This window comes from Myotis yumanensis, unplaced genomic scaffold (assembly GCF_028538775.1).
Source record: "Myotis yumanensis isolate MYYU_CA2020_CCGP unplaced genomic scaffold, mMyoYum1.0.hap1 SCAF_2, whole genome shotgun sequence".
Classification (NCBI taxonomy): Eukaryota; Metazoa; Chordata; class Mammalia; order Chiroptera; family Vespertilionidae; genus Myotis; species Myotis yumanensis.
The window spans coordinates 164,788,758-164,808,849 of record NW_027223753.1 but is presented as its reverse complement, the minus strand read 5'-3'; the positions used below and the strand labels follow the sequence as shown (position 1 = coordinate 164,808,849).

Below are 20,092 nucleotides of genomic sequence, written 5' to 3'. Positions count from 1 at the left end.
TCCCCCAAAAAAATTTTTCTTAAAAAACTTCCCATAAGTTCTCCCTGATAGATTCTCTTCTTTCTTGCACAGACCCAAGATGGTCCCATTCTTCAGCCTGACTCTGAAGACCTCCTGATAAGAAAGTAAATGCTTCAAGGAAACTGCCTGTCAAGACTCGAAAACCCTAAGTGATTTTTCCCAAAAGAAGCACCTGATGCAGAAGGGGCCCCTGGGTCCGTGTCATCCATATATGTCTTTGCCATCAGCGTTCCTTTTCCAGAAACAGGATTGTTACCTTTAAACTTAAACTGTTCAGTACTTAGGTGTTTTTTTTTTTTTCCAACATAACTGATTAAGAATTTCCAAACATAAATTTATAACTAAAATCCACAGTAATTGTTCCAAATCAAAATTTACTGTGAGTACAGCAGGTCAGCAAAAAAGTTTATTATTAGGCATGCAAGGAAACAGGTAGTGTACGGCTAAGTGTTTGGGCCAACTTTCCTTGAGTTCCTCTCCACTGGCTCCTGCTGTTAAATTTCCTTCTGTAATTGCGATGGTTCGCCACGGTGGGTTGGCTTATTGTTATGAGAGGTGGATGGGGTGGGGGAAAAGCAAAGCAAAAGAAGGAACATGGGGTGAATGCAGCCTCCTGCCTCATTACAGGAACTCGGGGCAGTTCCCCTGATCTGTGATGGTCATTTTCTCGATGTCAATGTTATTAGAGGTCAGGATATCTTTTAGATGGGTCACTGTTTCTGGAGGGAGATATGGGTTTCTTCCCAAGATCCAAACATGATCTACATGAAACAGCCAGACGATTGTGGTACAGGAGTACACGAGGGCGTAGTTCTCGTAGTCGGTGGCCAGGACCCAGTACGGAGCCGAAGGCATCACTGAGAACCAGAGGAGGGCAGTATTAGGAGGGACCAGAGCAAGAGAAACCTTCATCTGCAGAACCTGGAAGCCAGATTCTGAGGTCTTGGTTCTTCTAAATCAGTGGTTCTTAATTCTGGCTTCATGTGGGAGTTGTGTGGGAGCTTTGACCAATACTAGACCCATCCCCACCCTTCCCTGGATTCTGATATGGAGGTGGTTGGTGCTTTTAAAAAGTCCCCTGTTGCCCTAACCGGTTTGGCTCAGGGGAGAGAGCGTCAGCCTGTGGACGGAAGGGTCCCGGGTTCGATCCCGGTCAAGGGCATGTACCTTGGTTGCAGGCACATCCCCAGTGGGAGGTGTGCAGGAGGCAGCTGATCGATGTTTTTCTCTCATCGATGCTTCTAACTCTCTATCCTTTCCCTTCCTCTCTGTAAAAAAATTCAATAAAATATATTTTTTTAAAAAGTCCCCTGTGATTCTAATATGCAGCCAGAGTTCAGAGCTAGCATTCCTGATCCTCCCTGGTAGGACCTGGTAGCAGATTGGTCTCTAGAAGCCCATAGTAACTGGGGGGGTGGGGAATGGGGTGGGGCAGGGTTGGCTGGACCCCCTAGATTAGCACTAGTGCATATAGAGGCACTCCTGAGTTAAGCCGAGTCAAGAATGTAAGGTCAGGAGCCTCAGGCTTTCTGAGTCTGTACCACCCAGTTTCCTCTAGAACTTGACCAAGGGAGGAGGTAGTGGCTAACATTGGTTTGTTTGTTTCTCTTCCTGCTTGTCCTTTGAAAATCCATGCATTCTTAAGAATATAGTATATCAGGTGGTAACAAGTTTTAAGCTCTTCTTTACAAAGGGTCTATGAAGATTCATTGATTGATAGCTACATAGCTTTGAAAGCCCAAAATTAAAGGGGTTGTTAAGGGGAGAGATAGGGTATTTGCCCTCTCCATCTGAATCCAGAAATTTCCTCTGTGAATTTGACCTCCATGGCCAAGCTTCAAACCAAGGAAAACTCATAGCATAGCTTGTTAAAGTTAAGTGGAAGATGGACCCCCATGGGAGATAGATGTGTGCTGACCGCATAAGAACAAAAGACTTGGACACATATGCAGTCCTGGGTGATATGCTGGATTTTAAACATCCTACCCCCGCCAATCAAAAATAATCTCATTGTTTGCCAAGTCAAACCAGAGCTAAGCTGCTGGACAAAGGAGGCAGTATGAGCGTGGTTAGAGCTTGGCTGGAGGTCAAGGACCCAACTGACTATCCGGACCACACAAGAGGACTAGTTCAGATGACCACCCACCAACATCCCTCCTACCTCTGACTTTCTACCTGCTTATAAATATAAAAACAGAAGAACACTTGGAGGATGTCTGGACAGAAGCCTGGACAAGGCTGCAGGAGCTAGACTGAGTTTTGTTTCTGACTTACATTTCTAACACGGTTGGTGCCGCCTGCCTGGCTCACTCAGGAGAGCATATATTTACCATATATCTGCTACTGTGGAGTGTCAGCTGCTCTGTGGGTTCCCAGCTGGACTGAGAGCTCTTCAGCCCTGAGTGATACGTCAGCAGCAGCAGCATGCCCCACTGCCCACACTCAGGCATGCATATCCTGTCTTCCTCCCACAGGGTCTAGCGCTCATGCATAAATGTACCCAGATATTTTCCTTTTAGTAAAGAAAACTTCCATGTCTCTTTATTAGAAAACTTTGACTGTCAAGGTTTTAGGATAGGACGTTCAAGTTATCTAACCTGGCCTTGGAGACCCTCCCTAGTCTTGTCTTCTACTTCATGGACCCTTCAGGCCTTTTCTCACGCCATCCTCTCCACTTGGAACATTCTTTCCCATAATCTCCCATACACTCTGCAAAACCCAGTGTAAACATCTGACCTCTTCAACAATAAATCCCTTCCTCCTCTGCTTCCCTAGCCAACAACTCTTGCCTCTTTTAGTTCCTGTTTGGCTTCCTGAAGAAGGTTGTGCCCATAATATTTGACCTTCCCTCCCATCCCCAACCCGCAACTGAGAGTTTGGAGACCTAGGTTTTAGTCCCAACTCTGCCTCTAATTAGTCCAATGACTGTGCCTATATCACCTAGCTTTTTTGCTTTCCTTTTTAAGTCTTTATTGTTGAAAGTATTACATATGTCCCCTCCCCCCACCCCCATTGACCCCTTCTAGCCCGCCTCCTGTCATCTAGCTTTTCCTTATTTCACCTTCTTATTTGTAGAAACCACAAGAGAAACTGACCTGTACAAAGCCCTTTACAACATATACAGCATGTGTTATCTACATGCTGTAGTTTATCTACACAACATTAAGTGTAGACGTGAAGTTAGTTGCCCACAGTCATATGTGTGGGAAGAACTGTTTTCTCCTCCTCCCAGCATTCCTATCTTGGTCTACAGAATAAGAACTTCCTCTCTGCCCACTCTAGGCCCTTCATCAATGGGGAAATGGGGGAGGAGGGTAGTGATTCCTCATGCAGCTGGTCACTTCTGTGTCTGCCCACAGGTGGGGAGAGGTGCTCCCAAGCACTTTTGGCATTAGAAAGTCTCACAGCCATGACCGGTTTGGCTCAGTGGATAGAGCATCGGCCTGCAGACTGAGGGGTCCCAGGTTCGATTCCGGTCAAGGGCATGTACCTCGGTTGTGGGCACATCCCCGGTTGGGGGTGTTCAGGAAGCAGCTGATCGATGTTTCTCTCTCATCGATGTTTCTAACTCTCTATCCCTCTCCCTTCCTCTCTGTAAAAAATCAATAAAATATATATATATTTTTTAAAAAGAAAGTCTCACAGTTCTGAGCCGAATTAACCAAATTAATTCAGCAATAAAACTGATATATGGTACTTTCTCTGTTGCATATGTGCAATCCTCAGTTAGTCCAGAACTCAGAGGGCAAATGCCTGCGCTTAAATATGGCTGGAAACAATATTTAAATGTGGCTGGAAAGTAGCAGACAGAACGAGGACTCAGACCTACCTTTACTCTTATCAATTTCTTGTCTCTAAGCTTTTGTACACGCTAGTTGTTCTGCTAATAACTACTAATATTTTAGGCTTCCGTCTCCTCTAGGAAACAAGACTGGATTGGGTCTCCTACTGCTCAAGCGCTGTGTGGGCCAACCTGTGTTTCCTCTATTGCAACACTCACTACAGTTTGATAGTAAACTGCCTTGGTGTTTGTCACTATCCACACTGAGATGTAGGCTCCTCAGGGACAAGGGCCTGCTCTGTCTTCCTCATCATTACATCTCCAGCAACTTGCTCAGTACCTGGCATGGAGTAGGTGCTCAATAAATAATTATGCATTGAATCATTATTGACATGCAGATGGGACACAACCGTATCCAGCCTAGGGCCCTAGCCCTCAGTTTGCTTATCTCCTGTCCCCGAAACCTCCTGAGAGAAGTGGATACTTACACCAGAAAAACTTTACTCCCAGCTTGGCAGGCTCGGTCAAGTTGCTCTGGGAGGCTTCGCCTTCAATTTGGTTCACAGTTCCATCAGATCTGCAATGAGTTAAAAAAAACACACCAAAAAACCTGAACTCACAAAAGCCAAAAATGACGAAAGGCAAGATTTGTTACACTTAAGAAGCATAGTGGCCAACATTGTGATTTCTGGTTCAAGAGGATCTCCAAGGTAGGTTAGACTCCAGTTCTAGTCTTTCCTTTTCAGTTTGCGACTGCCTCTGAGACCAAGCGGAGGAAGACAACCTTGGGGAAGTGAAAAGCAGCAATTGCAATGCTCTAGACCAGTGGTTCTCAACCTGTGGGTCGTGACCCCTTTGGGGGTCGAACGACCCTTTCACAGGGGTCGCCTAAGACCATCAGAAAACACATATATAATTACATATTGTTTTTGTGATTAATCACTATGCTTTAATTATGTTCAATTTGTAGCAATGAAATTGGGGGTCACCACAACATGAGGAACTGTATTAAAGGGTCGTGGCATTAGGAAGGTTGAGAACCACTGCTCTAGACACTATATTAGGCCCTTACACTTCAACACTGGTTTTTGGACTGTATGTAGTGGTCTGCAAGGCTCCAGAAAGAGGAAGTAAAAAAAGGGGAGAGAGGGGGAAGGAAAAACAAACAAAACAACTCAGTACACTGAGAATTCACTTTTTTTAAAAAAAAGTAAATCACTTTTTTAAAATAGAAGAGGCCAAAACATGGAGCCTGGAGATCTGCAAGACCCTCTTTGGCCTTAGTGATCATCTTTCCCATAAAAGGGTTCATACACATGAACTCTGAGACCCCTTTCAGTTCAGCAAGCTTCTGACTGAATGTGGGAGATTTCAATGTACGCCAGGTAAAGCAGGCAATGAGCAAACACCTTATTTCAGTGATTCTCAGGTGCATCCAGATCTTAGAGACATTAAATATGAAGAAATGGTGCATCTTACAACTAATGCTACCTTACAATTGGCAGTGTCATTTCTTCCTTAGTGGTATAGAAAATGGTACATATATAAAAGTGATGGTCCTAGGGTGTGTGAAATACTTTCACTCTTTTGGAGGGAGATAGCCTCATTTCTGGATAACTCCCAGTGACCTCATGGACCCTGGGGAGAGCAGAAAGGCCTGGGGATGGAGGCAGCACAGAAGGAGGGTGCTCAGACACCAGGGTGCTCTTCCTAGGAAGCCGGGAGAGGAGCTGCCTGTTAATCAGTCCTCGGGGGGGGGGGGGGGGGGGTGGTGGGTGGGAACTAAAATTAGAGCAATAGTATGTGTCAGAAAGTCAGTAGGCTTTGGCTAGTGGTGATGAATATCCTAGAAACCAGCCAACAAGCACCAGGTAAGGGAGGGTAGGAACTACTGTGCTGATCCTGGATGCCTTGTCTGCTTATCTTTAATTAGGGCCTCAGACAGAGCCCTGCTCTCTCACCTGGAACTCAGCCATTGGGAAGATGGTCCATTTCTATCTGCATACAGTTGCTTAGCAACAAACTAGTCTCTTCCCATCAGGCTTTTCCCCTTTTCATTATCATTTGCATTGTGCTCCAGAACATTTTTTAAAACACCACTCTCTGATCATAAACTCATAACTTGTTCATGGGAAAATGCATGAATTTTTCAAAAGTAGCAGCAGATGAACAATAATAGGAAATATTTATTAAAAGATTAATATATGCCAAACACTGGTCTAAGTGCTTTACATGTGTTGCCTCACTCTTAGTCACAAAGCCCTCTGGGGGGAGGTGCTATGATTATTGCCATTTTACCCAGGTGGAGTGGGAGGCTGAGAGGATTATTACAACTAATCTAAGATCTTGTCATTAGTAAGTGGCAGAACCGGGATTTGAAACCGGGCAGCCTTCCTCAAAAGCCTGAGCCCTTTAGCTCCCAACCCTGTGCCAGCTGCTTTGTCCCTCAAATTCTCTGACAGTGTCTAGTGTTTAGCTCAGACTCTCTGCTCCACTCACTGCAGGACTCCTGGAAGGAGAAATGAGACCGTTTTCCTGAACTAGCAAACCTTTCTTCATGTCTCCTTGTAACTTAACCAGGTATGACCCGAGAGGCAAGGAGACCTAACACTCAGGATCCTGGCTAACTCTGAAGGAGAGGTGGAGAGATCACACAGGTGCTGGGATTTGTGTCATTGTCTGATTCTTGGTCACAGAATGGGACAAAATATTTGAAATAAAGTCATTGCAAGTTAGGGCCTACAGAATTCCTGTGAGCTCTTCTGGGTGTCTACAACTCAGTTCCTGTAACCCTTCCTGGGCTCTGAATGAGCTGAATTTTTCCCTAAAGACCCTCAAGGTCCTTACTTTGTTTCTTGGTTTATGCAGGTCAGGGAATCGACGCATTGTTGGAAGCTGAGTGGATAATAGGATGGCCGCAGAAGGTCCCTTTGAGCCTGAGTAACTTCCAGGCTGGGCTATAGTTATTTTCTTGAAGTTGAACACAATTCTCAGAGCCCATAGGGAACTGGGAGGACAACCCTATATTCTCAGCCTTTTTTTTTTTTTTTTTTTTGGTCTGTCTCCAGTTCTCTTCCCGCGTCACTTCTCCCTGGGTCGGAATCTCAGCTTCATCACTTATAAGCTGTGCGACCCTCCCGAAAATTACTTTACTTCACTGTACCTCAGTTTCCTTACCTACAAAAATTGGGTTAATAATAGCATTACCTCAGGGTTGTTATGGGATTAAATCAATATACTGGGTAGGGCAAAAGTAGGTTTACAGCTGTGACTATGTGAAACACAGTTTATTCTTGAATTATTTATTAATTATTGTATTATTTTCCATATGAACAACTGTAAACCTACTTTTGCCCCACCCTGTACATACACACTCATATAGGTACATACACATATATATATACACTAGAGGCCCGATGCACGAAATTCGTGTGAGAGTAGGCAATCGCAGCCGCGGCGGCTGCCTGGATCCCGCAGCTGCAGCCCCGGCTTCGTCCTGGAAGGATGTCCAGTCTAATTAGCATATTATTTGTTTATTATTATAGATATACACGCAGAATAGTGCCTTGTATATAGGAAATGCTTAATATCTGTTAGTTACTATTTTTATTGTTGCTGTTATCTTTGTTGATGGAGGGTGGGTAGGAGTTTTCCTGAGGCTTTTTAAAGTTTATGGTTGCTTTTCAAAATGTGAATCTGGGGATCAAACATCAATCTGGGAAAAGTGTAACAGAAAGGTACACTTGTACAGGATATCCTGTTCACATAGCCTAGTATGTGGCTCCATATGTATTTGATCCTTGCTTAATAAGAAAAGGCATTTCCTAATAGCTGAAGCTGTCGGGAGATGGGATAAACTGTCATGGCTGGTGATGCGCTCCCAGTTCCTGGAAGCTTCAAGCAAAGCTGGATGCCTCTGGCAGTAGCTGTATAGGAAGGGCTTCTCTCTTGGTTTGGAGGTCAGACAAGATGGTCCCTGATGTCCTTTGCTACCAGAGTATCTATTTTGCGGTGAGAACAGGAACCCTGAAGTTTGGGTTACCATTGAGTGCCCAGTGCCTCTTGCAGGATCCAGTGCACAATAGGTGGTCAGCAAGTGGGCAGGGAAATGAGTGACTTTTAGTCCCCACCGTCCTGCCTGCCAAAAGCTTTCCTCTCAGGGCCTGTTGTGAGCAGGCAGTCTAGACCCAGCCATGACCGAACCCTCCCTGAACTAGACTGCAAGGACACCCAGTCACTCCAGGACAGCTCTCTGCAGGATGTGCAGCGCCTTTGAAGCCACAGCCACTCACCTCAGCTCCTGGTTTATCACTTTGATGTTTCCGTTTTCCATTAGTGAGTAGTTGGCTTGGATGCAGCTTCCCTTCTCAAAGCTCACTGGGATCTTCTCAATTTCATACCATCTTCCAAGATACTGCAGAGACAACAACAAGTAGAGCAAAACCCTGTGGCTCTCTGGGGACCTGCAAACTCTCCTCCATTGTTGTCTTTCAGAGCAGAGCCCTTTCCTGGGGAAACCAGGCAAAATGGGCTGCGTTGTTCCCAGTAGCAACTGAGCAAGATAACGATTCAAAGGAGAATAAGTGATTCGGATGTGTAGGCATTGACTGAATGCCACCTTCTATTCCTAAAGTGCTCTTTATTTAGATGCGCTCTCAGTGTCCCCTTCAGACAAAAATCTATGTGAAATTCGAATCTCTGTCAAAGTAAGGAATTAGGTGACGTAAGGTGCCATCTCAAACGTTTTATGATTCTTCAAGGCATCTTTGAGTTGTGTACAAAGTTAGATATGTTCACTGTGGGATTCCAGAGGTGACTGAGTTCTCCTCATGTGACCCCACACAGGGAGTTGGTCTCAGAGGCTTTGGACAGATAATCAGGATTTAGAAGACCTGTATCATTCTTCCACTGGGGCCTGCTCTCAGTTCATAACTCTGGTGTACAGAGTCAACTTTAAAGGAAGTGTGCAACTGTGTGCTTCCATACATTGCCTGGCATAGAGACTGAACCAAGTTACAACCTCCACGGAGGGTAATTTGGCAATATCTAGCACAACTAAATATACATATACTTTTTTGGCCCAGAAATTTCACTTCTGGAAATGTAGTGAAAGAAATGATGTATGCACAAGATTATTTGTTGCAGTACAATTAGTAATAATAAAAGACAGGAAAAGTCTCAGTGAGCCAGTCTCAGTAAGGGGCCGAGTAAGTAAATAATGACACATTTATACAGTGGAATGTTATACACCCTCTTTTAAAAGGGTAATGTGTAGCCCTAACCGGTTTGGCTCAGTGGATAGAGTGTCGGCCTGCGGACTGAAGGGTCCCAGGTTTGATTCCAGTCAAGGGCATGTACCTTGGTTGTGGGAATATACCCAGTAGGGGGTGTGCAGGAGGCAGCTGATATATGTTTCTCTCTCATCGATGTTTCTAGCTCTCTAACCCTCTCCCTTCCTCTCTGTAAAAAAAAAAAGTCAATAAAATATATTTTTAAAAAATAAAAATAAAAGGGTAATGTGTAATTATCTCCAAGGTACCTTTAATAAAAAGAGTCAGGTGCAAACAGTGTATATATTAAGCTACAGTTTGTGTAAAACAACACAAATTTACTTCTTATAGGTCTGTAGGTCAGAAGTCTGACACGGGCTCACTGGGCTAAAGCCAAGATGTGAGCAAGGTTATGCTCCTTTCCAGAGGCTGTAGAGGAGACTCTATTTTCTTGCTTTTTCCAGGTTCTAAGGTCTCAATTTCTCGTCCTACATAGGAGAATGCAATGTCTACAAAGAATCCTGGAAAGGAAGAAGTATGACTCTCTATTTGCAGATGACATAATTTTTGTACACAGAAAATCTGAAGGTACACACACACACACACACACACACAAAGTATTAGAACTAATAAATTGAATTCATCAAAATTAAAGGATACAAGATCAATATACAGAAATCAAATCTCTTTCTATACTTACAATGAGCAATCTGCAGGTGAAATTAAGAAAATTCCATTTATAATAACATCAAAAAATAAAATACTTAGAAATATTAGTAAATTTAACCAGAAAAACATAAAACGTGTACTCTGAAAACTACATTGTTGAAAAAAATTAAATAAGACCTAAGTAAATGGAAAGATATCTTAAGTTCATGAGTTGGAAGACAAAATTTTTAAGATGGCAATTGATATACACACAGATTTAATGTAATTTCTATGAAAACTCCCAACAAACTCTTTACAGAAATTGACAAGCTGATCCTAAAATTCATATGGAAATGCAAAGGACCCAAAATAGCCAAAAGACAAAGTTGGAAGACTCATACATTCTGATTTCAAAACTTAACCACAAAGCTATAGTTATCAAGACTGTATCATACTGGCATACAGATAACCATATAGATCAATAGAACAGAATTGAGAGTCCAAAAATAAACTCTTACATAAATGGTCAATTGATTTTCAGCAAGAATGTTGAGACTATTCAATGCGGAAAGGATAAGTCTTCTTAACAAATAGGGCCAACTGAATATCCACATGTGAAAGAATAAGGTGGGCCCCTGTATTATACTATATACAAAATTTAACTTAAAACTATTTTAGGAGAAAATATAGTAGTAAATCTTTATAACCTAGGATTGGGCAATGGCTTTTTTGTTGTTGTTATTCATCTTCACGTGGATATTTTTTACACTGACTTTTAGAGAGGGTGGAAAGAGGGAAGGGAGGGAGAGAGACACATTGATTGGTTACCAACTGCATGCGTCCTGACGGGGGCCGGGGATCAAACCTGCAATCCAGATGTGAGCCCTTGACCAGGAATCAAACCTGTGACCCTCTGGTGTGTAGGTTTACACTCTAACCATTTAGCAACACCGGCCAGGGTGGCAATGGCTTTCTAGATATGACACCAAAAATAGAAGCAACAAAAGAAAAAAATAGATAAATTCGAAGTCATTAATATTAAAAACTTGTATGTGTCAATAAAGTAAAGTGACAATCTATGGAATGGGAGAAGAAACTTGCAAATCATATATCTGATAGGAATTTGTATCTAAAATATATAAAGAACTCTAGCCCTAGCTGGTTTGGCTCAGTGGATAGAGCGTCGGCCTGCGGACTGAAGGGTCCTGGGTTCGATTCCGGTCAAGGGCATGTACCTTGGTTGCGGGCACATCCTCAATAGGGGGTGTGCAGGAGGCAGCTGATGAGAGAATCTCTCTCATCGATGTTTCTAACTCTCTATCCCTCTCCCTTCCTCTCTGTAAAAAATCAATAAAATATACTTTTTTAAAAAAATAACTCTTATATCTCAATAATTAAAAGATAAATAACCCAACTGAAAATGGGCAATAGACTTCAACAGACACATATCCAATAAACACATGAAAAGATGCTCAACATCATTAGCTATTAAGGGAATGCAAATCAAAACCACTATGAGATACCACTTCATATCCACTAAAAATTTCTATAATCAGAAATATGACAATAAAAAGTATGGGCAAAGATATGGAAAAATGAGAATTATATACTCCTGGTGGGAATATAAAATGGTGCAGGTCTTTTGGAAAAGATCCTGGCAGTTTCTCAAAAGGTTAAATGTGGAATTACCACATGACCCAGCAATTCTATTCCTAGATATATATCCAGGAAAACTGAGAATGCATGTCCATGAAACCAAACAAGCAAACAAAAAACCCTGGGCACGAATGCTCATAGCAGCATTACTCCTGATAGTCAAAAAGTGTAAACAACCCAAATGATGAACCAATGAATAAAATGTTGCATAACCCATACAATAGGATATTATTTGGCAATGAAAAGAAATGAAGTACTGATTTATACTACAACATGGATGAACCTTGAACACATTGTGCTGGTATGAGAAGTCAGTCACAAAAGACCTATTGTATGATTCCATTTCTATGAAATGTCCAGAATAGGCAGAGCCATACAGAGAGAAAATAGATTATTGATTGCCTGGGGCAGAGAAGGTTGGGGGAAAGTGGGGAGTAACTGTTAATGGGTATGGAGTTTCTTTTTGAGATGCTAAAAATGTTCTAAAATTGATTGCCTTGATAGTTTCATAACTGAATATACTAAAAACCACTGACAGTGAAACCACTTTAAATAGGTAAATTATATAGCTTATGGATTATATCTCAGTAAAACTCCCTGCTTTATATCTCAAAGGACCTTTGAAAATACAGATCAATTATAATTTCCAAAGTATCTTGGGATTTTTATCCCCAAACTGAAATGTAACTCAAATTCTCTGGATTTTTTTCTGTAAGGCCTCCTATACCTGAATAAAGGAATCAGCCTTAATAATTAATGCAGTAAGTCAATGTAGACTTTGGTGTACTGTATCTCTCCTACCTACCTTCCTGTTTGAACTCTATCGATGGTGCCCCTTCTCCCTACCCGCTTCAGGCTTTGAGCTCTCTTCCCTCATTCTCTACCTTTATCTATGCTCTATGAGGTCCCAACACTCATTCACACTGAGCTGTGAGTGACTGATAACAATTTCAATGTTATTCATAACAAGTGAGTTGCTTCTTATTTTTTTAAAATATATTTTTATTGATTTCAGAGAGGAAGGGAGAGGGAGAGAGTGATAGAAACATCAATGATGAGAGAGGATCATTGATCGGCTGCCTCTTGCATGCCCCCTACTGGGGCTCGAGCCCGTAATCCGAGCATGTGCCTTTGACTGGAATCGAACCCGGGACCCTTTAAGTCCACAAGCTGACACACTATTCACTGAGGGCATGAATTGCTTCTTAAAAGAGAGATCCAAACTTCTACTAAGGAGACTATATCTTAACTAGAGGCCCAGTGCACAAAATTTGTGCACGGGGGTGGGTGTCCCTCAGCCCAGCCTGCACCCTCTCCAATCTAGGATCCCTCTCACAATCCAGGACTGCTGGCTCCCAACTGCTCGCCTGCCTGTCTGCCTGATTGTCCCTAACCGCTTCTGCCTGCCAGCCTGATCACCCCCAACCACTCCCCTGCCAGCCTGATTGACGCCTAACTGCTCCCCTGCTGGCCCAATCGCCCCCAACTGCCCTCCCGTGCTGGCCTGGTAGTCCCTAATTGCCCTCTCCTGCTGGCCTGATTGCCCACAACTGCCCTCCCCTGCCAGCCATCTGTGGCTGTGGGTGCTGCCATCTTTGGAGGCGTGGCAGTCAATTAGCATATTCCCTCCTTATTGGCTGTGGGTGCCACCATCTTTGAGGGCGGACAGTCAATTAGCATATCCCCTCCTTATTGGCTGTGGGTGCTGCCATCTTTGTGACAGCGTGAGGGTCAATTAGCATATTCCCTCTTTATTATATAGGATGGGGAGATTCTAGCCTTAAGTTAGTAACAATGAGAGCCTCTAAATCATGCCATCCAAAAGCTGCCTCTTTCTGCTGCTCCATCCCCCTGGCCACACAGGTATTCAGTAAGGCTGGGCCTAATTTGAGGAAGACAAGCCATACATGGGTGAGCTGGTTATATTGATATCTCTTTAGTGCAGGTAACAAGAAAGCCCCTTAGGGCAGCGGTTCTCAACCTGTGGGTCACGACCCCTTTGGGGGTCGAATGACCCTTTCACAGGGGTCACCTAAGACCATTGGAAAACACATATATAATTACATGTTGTTTTTGTGATTAATCACTATGCTTTAATTATGTTCAATTTGTAACAATGAAAATAGATCCTGCATATCAGATATTTACATTACGATTCATAACAGTAGCAAAACTACAGTTATGAAGTAGCAACGAAAATAATTTTATGGTTGGGGTTCACCACAACATGAGGAACTGTATGAGGGTGGCGGCATTAGGAAGGTTGCGAACCACTGCCTTAGGGAGTTCTGTCCTCTCCTAGGCCCTGTTTGAGTGGGTGTTCTGCACTGCTGGGAAGCCCAGTTTTGAATCCCAGCCTGCATTCAGTAGCTGTGTGACTGGGTAGGTTATACACGCTTCACCATTCAGCATCCTCATCAGTAGAATGGGGGACGATGCTACTGCAGCAATTGCTGTTGATGCCTGGTCCCGTGTCCTCTCAGTCCTCCTTTATTTTGGGTTTACTCCAGCCACAGACAATTCCCACACACACTGCCCCTCGGTCTCCTTCTCTGCCAAACAGCTTTGCCACGGGAGCTCCCACGGCTCACTTGCACCCATCCCTGGGACAATCTGAGGCACATTCCACACATTTCCGAGGATCCTCAGCAGGACTGAACCCCGTTGTTCACAGAGTAGCCTGCTCCTGAAAGCAGCCTTTATTGCTTTTCTGCCTTCTCTGTCTCACTTTCCTACATGGCCACTGGTGCTTCCTGGTATTGGCTTACAAAAACTCCTTGCTCCCAGTTCTTGTCTCAGAAGCACACATCCGGTAAGTAGGTCCCCCCAGGCTTACTGTGGCCATCAAAACAGAACGATATAACTGAGCCTTGTAGGGTGCCATTCAAACCGGAGACAGAAAACAAGCGGGAGGTTAGCCTTTTACCACACCTTATTCACGTCAAAATTCTCCTGCACAGGAGGAGTTGGGCACTTCCCGAGATGGAACGCTTGTCCCTCTGCCGCACGGAAGAGGCCGGCCAGTGCCGAGAGCAGCAGCAGGGCAGTCACCATCTTGGGGCTGGTGGCTGAGATGGAACCTGGAATTGGAGGAAGCAAAGCAGCGGGAGTCTTTTGAGCAATCTCTGGAGAAAGATTTCTGGGCTGGCTGGTCCCTTTGTGGGCAATTCTCCCATTCAGCCCGGTATCCCCCAGGGGCCACCTGAACTGTCAGCACTGCTGTGAGGTCCCCTCCACCACCCTACCCCCTACCCCCCCCCCCCCCCCGCCCCCCGTGAGTCTCTCTCTAGAGCAGTGGTTCTCAACCTTCCTAATGCTGCGACCCTTTAATACAGTTCCTCAAGTTGTGGTGACCCCCGACCCTAAAATTATTTTCGTTGCTACTTCATAACTGTAATGTTGCTACTGTTATGAATCATAATGTAAATATCTGATATGCAGGATGTATTTTCATTGTTACAAATTGAACATAATTAAAGCATAGTGATTAATCACAAAACAATATGTAATTATATATGTGTTTTCTGATGGTCTTAGGCGACCCCTGTGAAAGGGTCGTTCCACCCCCAAAGGGGTCGCGACCCACAGGTTGAGAACCACTGCTCTAGAGCCTTTGCACCTGCATAGAGCACACTCTGCCTGATATCAGAGTTTGTTGGATTTGTGTTACAACCACTTCCCCTCACCAAATTAGGCACTTTTCAAGGGTGGACACTGTTTCTGATTCTCCTCCGACTCCCCCACAGAACCATGCAGTGTCAGGCATGGTATATATTTGAGTGAACAGAAACAATGTGGGGGCAGCAGACAGCAAAGGGAGAGATTGAAGCTGTCAAGTGAACCATGAGAGAGAAAAGAATGAAAACAAACCACTGTAACGTTTAGTATCTTATGAAATTCATAAGAGAAATGCCTTCCTGCCCCACCCCTCACCCCGCACCCCTGCCCCAATCTTGCTGAGCTGTTTATCAACCCAGGAGTAGGGTGGAAACCTTGACAGGGAGCAGCGGGGTCCTGGTCAAGGTTTTGAATTCTGGCTTTGCCACTTACTACTAGTAAGTATAACTGTGTCCGATTTATGCTTCTGTTTCCTGGTCTATTAAGTAGGAATAGTAATCACCCACCTCATGAAGTTTTGTGAGAATTAAATGAAATCATAGAGCATTTAGAGCAGCGTCTGATACAGAGAAAATGCTCAATAAATGCTAGTTACTATTACTGTGAAAAGCAGAAACAAATGATTGTTTCTGATTTTTTTCTTTTCTTCTTTTTACATTCTTTTGGGGATATTTTTCATAGACGTGCAAGTAACTAGAGGACGAGTAGCTGGCATGCAACTTTGCAACAAGTATTTCTGCCCAAAGCACCCTTCTGGCAGCAGAAGCTGCCTTGAGGAGGGGCAGCCGGCCGGAGTGTGTGGGGGCGGGGGTAGGGGTAGGGGTGGGGGTGGGGGTGGGGGTGGGGGTGGGGGTGGGTGGGGCAATGCAGGGCTGCTGGCAGGGTCTGCTCCCAGGCTGCTCCCTGCTTTTCTCACTGACTTGCTTTCAGTCTGTTCTCTTCTGCGTGACTCCCTGCCTGTAGCTGCACAAGAGCTATTTCCAGCTCTTTGCCTTTCTCCTTGTGATGAGGAGGACTGAATCCACGCAAGCAAAATGTTCTCAGATCTGAGCATTTAAAAGGATGTGTCATAATAGGAATAATTATCACCACTGTATAATGAGTCTCTAAACCTTCAAATAACTCTAATGATCAATAGCTTTTCTTCTGGAAGTTTCCTGGCTGATTTTCAAAAGAAAAATTACATAACGAGTAAACGCTGCCAGCCAGTGGCGGTGGGGGGAGGGGTGATCGCTGAGCGCCCTCCCCTTGAGCAAGTCTGCAGGGGTAGTGGGACCACCTTCCTTAGTCTCCGAAGCCCCATTTCCCTTCAGCCCTACCACCATGTAACTTTTTCAGGGATGATGGATTTGCAGAAACCCAGCCTAAACCTACAAAAATTTGCATCCATTTCCAAGAGGCTCTTAGAACGACTGGAGCTCTATCTACTTTTGGCCCCCAGTAGGCGCCACACTTACGCCTTGCCCAGGAGATAGAACCTCAAAGGAGAGCCACACATTATACACTCTCCAGAGGGTCCCAAACACTGGGCAGGACCTTATCCATTTATCCACCCCCCCACCCCGCCCCCGGCCAGGGGTACATGTGGGAAGCTGAGGCCCAGAGGGCAGAGAGCTGGGGTTCGCACCCTATCTCCAGCTGCCCGTTCTGCAGCGGCTCTGAGCCAGGCTTCTTTCTGCACACCACCTCCGTAGCCTGATAAGTCTCACCTCACCACGTGACAGCTACACCAAAAGTCAGTTCCACATCTTGCGCTGACAACTCTCTTATTACAAAATGTTCTCCTGTGGGCTGAAATATGTTTTTTAGCTCTGTAGGAGGATTTCAGAGCAAGGCTAATTCCCCTTGATTGCATCTCTCCCAAAGATACCTCTTTATTGCAGGAATTTTATTCCTATCGTCAAAACTTTTTTGTGAGAGAAAGGGTTCATAAAATCCATAATTTTTCAATGCCCCTTTCATTCTAATTCTAACACTTACTGAGTACCTACTGAGGATAAATCACATCATTAACATGCACCTACGAACTTGGGTATATATAACATATTTTTGCATCTTCTAATTAATACGAACGGGAAGATTGTCCTAATGAGAAGAGTTTAAATACTTTAAAAATATATGGAATTTAAATACTATTTTTTTAAAAAATATATTTTATTGATTTTTTACAGAGAGGAAGGGAGAGAGATAGAGAGTTAGAAACATCGATGAGAGAGAAACATCGATCAGCTGCCTCCTGCACATCTCCTACTGGGGATGTGCCTGCAACCCAGGTACATGCCCTTGACCAGAATCGAACCTGGGACCCTTCAGTCCGCAGGTCGACGCTCTATCCACTGAGCCAAACCGGTTTCAGCTAAATACTATTTTAATTGAATAGTAAATAATTTAAGGATAATTCTAAGGGGCATCCACTGGGCCAGCACTGACTCTGAGAACCACTGCTCACGTTCATTGAGCTTCCCTCCCAGATGCCCTGGCCTCAGGATTTTACATGTGCCAGGCACTGAATCTCCAAACCATCCGTCTGGAAGGATCCAACGCTGACCTTCTCTTTGTGCTCAGTGAGGTCAGTTTGCCCAGCTTACGTCCTGGTAAGCTGTGGAGCCAGAACTTCTGCCAGATCTCCTAAGACTGCACTCCTAACACCTGCCTGTTAGCATGGACCTGGTCTCTGATCTCAAGAAGCTGAAGAACATTAAGGACTAGATTTTTAGATTTCACGTGGTAATATACAATACATTTCCACAAGCAAATGAGTCTTGAAAACTCATTTAGCTATTGAATCTAACAAGAAAACACATCTTCTGAAGAACACATTTTTGTGCCATATTGTTAAACGCATTTTCGATCCACACAATTCCAGTTCGCTTTTCAGTATTTTACTGTAATGAGCATTTGGATAATAAGCCCGAGAATTCATCCAATATAGTATTGGTGTATGGAAAGCTCTCTCAATTGTCTCAGTTAGTACAGAGAGGGTACATATTGCAAGTAGAAGATTTTGAGGTGAGTCAACATTGAGTTGGCACCCCAGCTCTGGCATTTGTTGGCAGTCTTATCTTGGGCCTGTTGCTTCAGATATCTGAACCTCAGTTTGAGGAATAATTAGATCAAGTCTGCAAAGCTACTGGCACCAGCCCTTGATAATATTAGTTAAGTGGCCCTCTTAGAGCAGCAGGCAGCATGTCAGTCTCATAATCATTAGTTATGAATTTTTAGCTGAAAAAGGGCAATAAGAAATCAAGACTGTCTCCATTTTAAGCATTATTCATCCTAAGTAAAAATTAAAACTACAATGCATACCTTTTTATCAAGATGAAGGCAGTTTCCAGATGCAAAACCACCCAATTGGAGATGCCTTGTTTGGGTGACTGGCTTCTCCCAGGTTATTTTATAAGCTTCATCAGGTCACTGACGTTTAATTTTAATGCATGCCACACCCCCCTGCAGTTCCAGGAGGGCTGGGCTAAAAGCTTAGCTCTGTATAAAACACAAAGATGAAATGTTTTGACCATCTCCCTCCCCCAATTTCCTTCACAGCTGCTCCCTGAAGAAGAAACAATGAGATATTGTTTGTGTGTGTGAGAGAGAGAAAGACAAAGTGCATTTCATTCAAAATATTGTGGGGTTGTTTTTTTTTTTTGCTATGTGGATTTTCTAATTTAATTTTCTTAGTCAGACTGCACTTTGAAGTTCCAGTAAGGATGAGTTACAATGTTTTCAAACATCTGGTGTTTATTTTTCATTTTTGTGTAAATGAAAAATCAACAATCCCATTTCCTGAAATGGAGCAGGGGTTCTACCCCATGTGGTCCCTGGCCTGGAATGTGGCTCAGGCAACAGAGTGAAGGTTAGGAATTGGAGTTGACTTTCTGTGTGATCCTGGGTAAGCCACTTACTTCTCTGAGCCTCAGTCTCTCCCTTGTGAAGTAGAGACTGCCATTTCTGTCTCCATCAGAGCTTGGGGTATAGGCTAGATACCAGTTCTGCAACAGTTGGGGCTAAAAGCTGAAAATGCCAAAGATGTCTTCTGCAGCTCCTCTCTGTACCTTTAATGACCCTCCCAGTCACTGCTTGGGGTGGGGTGGGGGTGGGGTTTAAGTCCAAGGGTACTTCTGGTTGGGCTTTATCTATCTCTGTGGAATGAACAGCTTAGACTCATAAATTGGATTCTATGCCTTTGTGATAAGCAGGAGGTATTTTTAGTGGCATATAGATAAGACAGTACCTTTGTAGGATACTTAGATCCTAAGTAAAATTCATTCTCAAATTTGTTAGTAATAGAGAAAAATTTATATAATTAAGCCTTATAAACATTAAAACAACAGCCCAGCTGGAGTGGCTCAGTGGTTGAGCGTCGACCTATGAACCAGGAGATCACGGTTCAATTCCTGGTCAAGGCACATGCCTGGGTTGTGGGCTCCATCCCCCGTGGGGGGCATGCAGGAGGCAGATGATCAATGTTTCTCTCTCATCATTGATATTTCTATCTTTCTCTCCCTCTCATTTCCTCTCTGAGATCAATAAAAATATATGTTAAAAACAAAACAGGCAGAAGGAACCAAGATGGTGGCATAGGTAAACACCTGTACTTGCTGCCTCCCACAACCACATCAAAATTACAACTAAACCCGGTATGCCACTTTTTTAATTGGGAGGTCGCCTCTGGGGAGGCCACCTGGAGGAGCAAGGAGTCCCAGCCCCACACCAGCCCCCCAGCCTAGGGTCCCAGAGCTGGGGAAAAAAGTCTCCCTACAGGGCCCATAAGAACTACAGACTGTAGTAAAAACCAGTGCAGATTGGGGCTGAGTGACACACAGGCTTCTGGAGATCCAGATGCTCCTCTTAAAAGGCCAGCACTGAGAACTGAACTTACAAGTTCCTGCTTCCTCTGAGCCAGGCGAGACTCTGGGGGACCCACACACATACGGGGAGAAACTGGACTGTCTGGCATGGGGGCAAGAACACTGGCTCAGCTTTCTTCCAATGGCAGGTGCTCGCAGCACTCATTGTTCCCATGCTGGGACCTCCTTGGTGCAGGGCTGACTGGCAGCCATTTCTGTTTGCTCAGCCCTGGGGATTCCCTGAGATCTCG

General features: G+C 44.1%; 1 protein-coding gene across 1 annotated transcript; it reads right to left on the bottom strand.

Moving 5' to 3' along the window:
• Positions 1-378: 378 nt before the first annotated feature.
• APOD (apolipoprotein D) lies at positions 379-18,406 on the bottom strand. The gene is made up of 5 exons (XM_070406522.1): positions 18,301-18,406; positions 14,308-14,456; positions 8,095-8,216; positions 4,291-4,379; positions 379-878 (listed from the first exon to the last, which is right to left on the bottom strand). The coding sequence occupies exons 2-5, from the start codon at positions 14,428-14,430 to the stop codon at positions 643-645; spliced, it is 570 nt and encodes a 189-aa protein (XP_070262623.1). The 5' UTR covers positions 14,431-14,456; positions 18,301-18,406; the 3' UTR covers positions 379-642.
• Between the last annotated feature and the right edge of the window lie 1,686 nt (positions 18,407-20,092).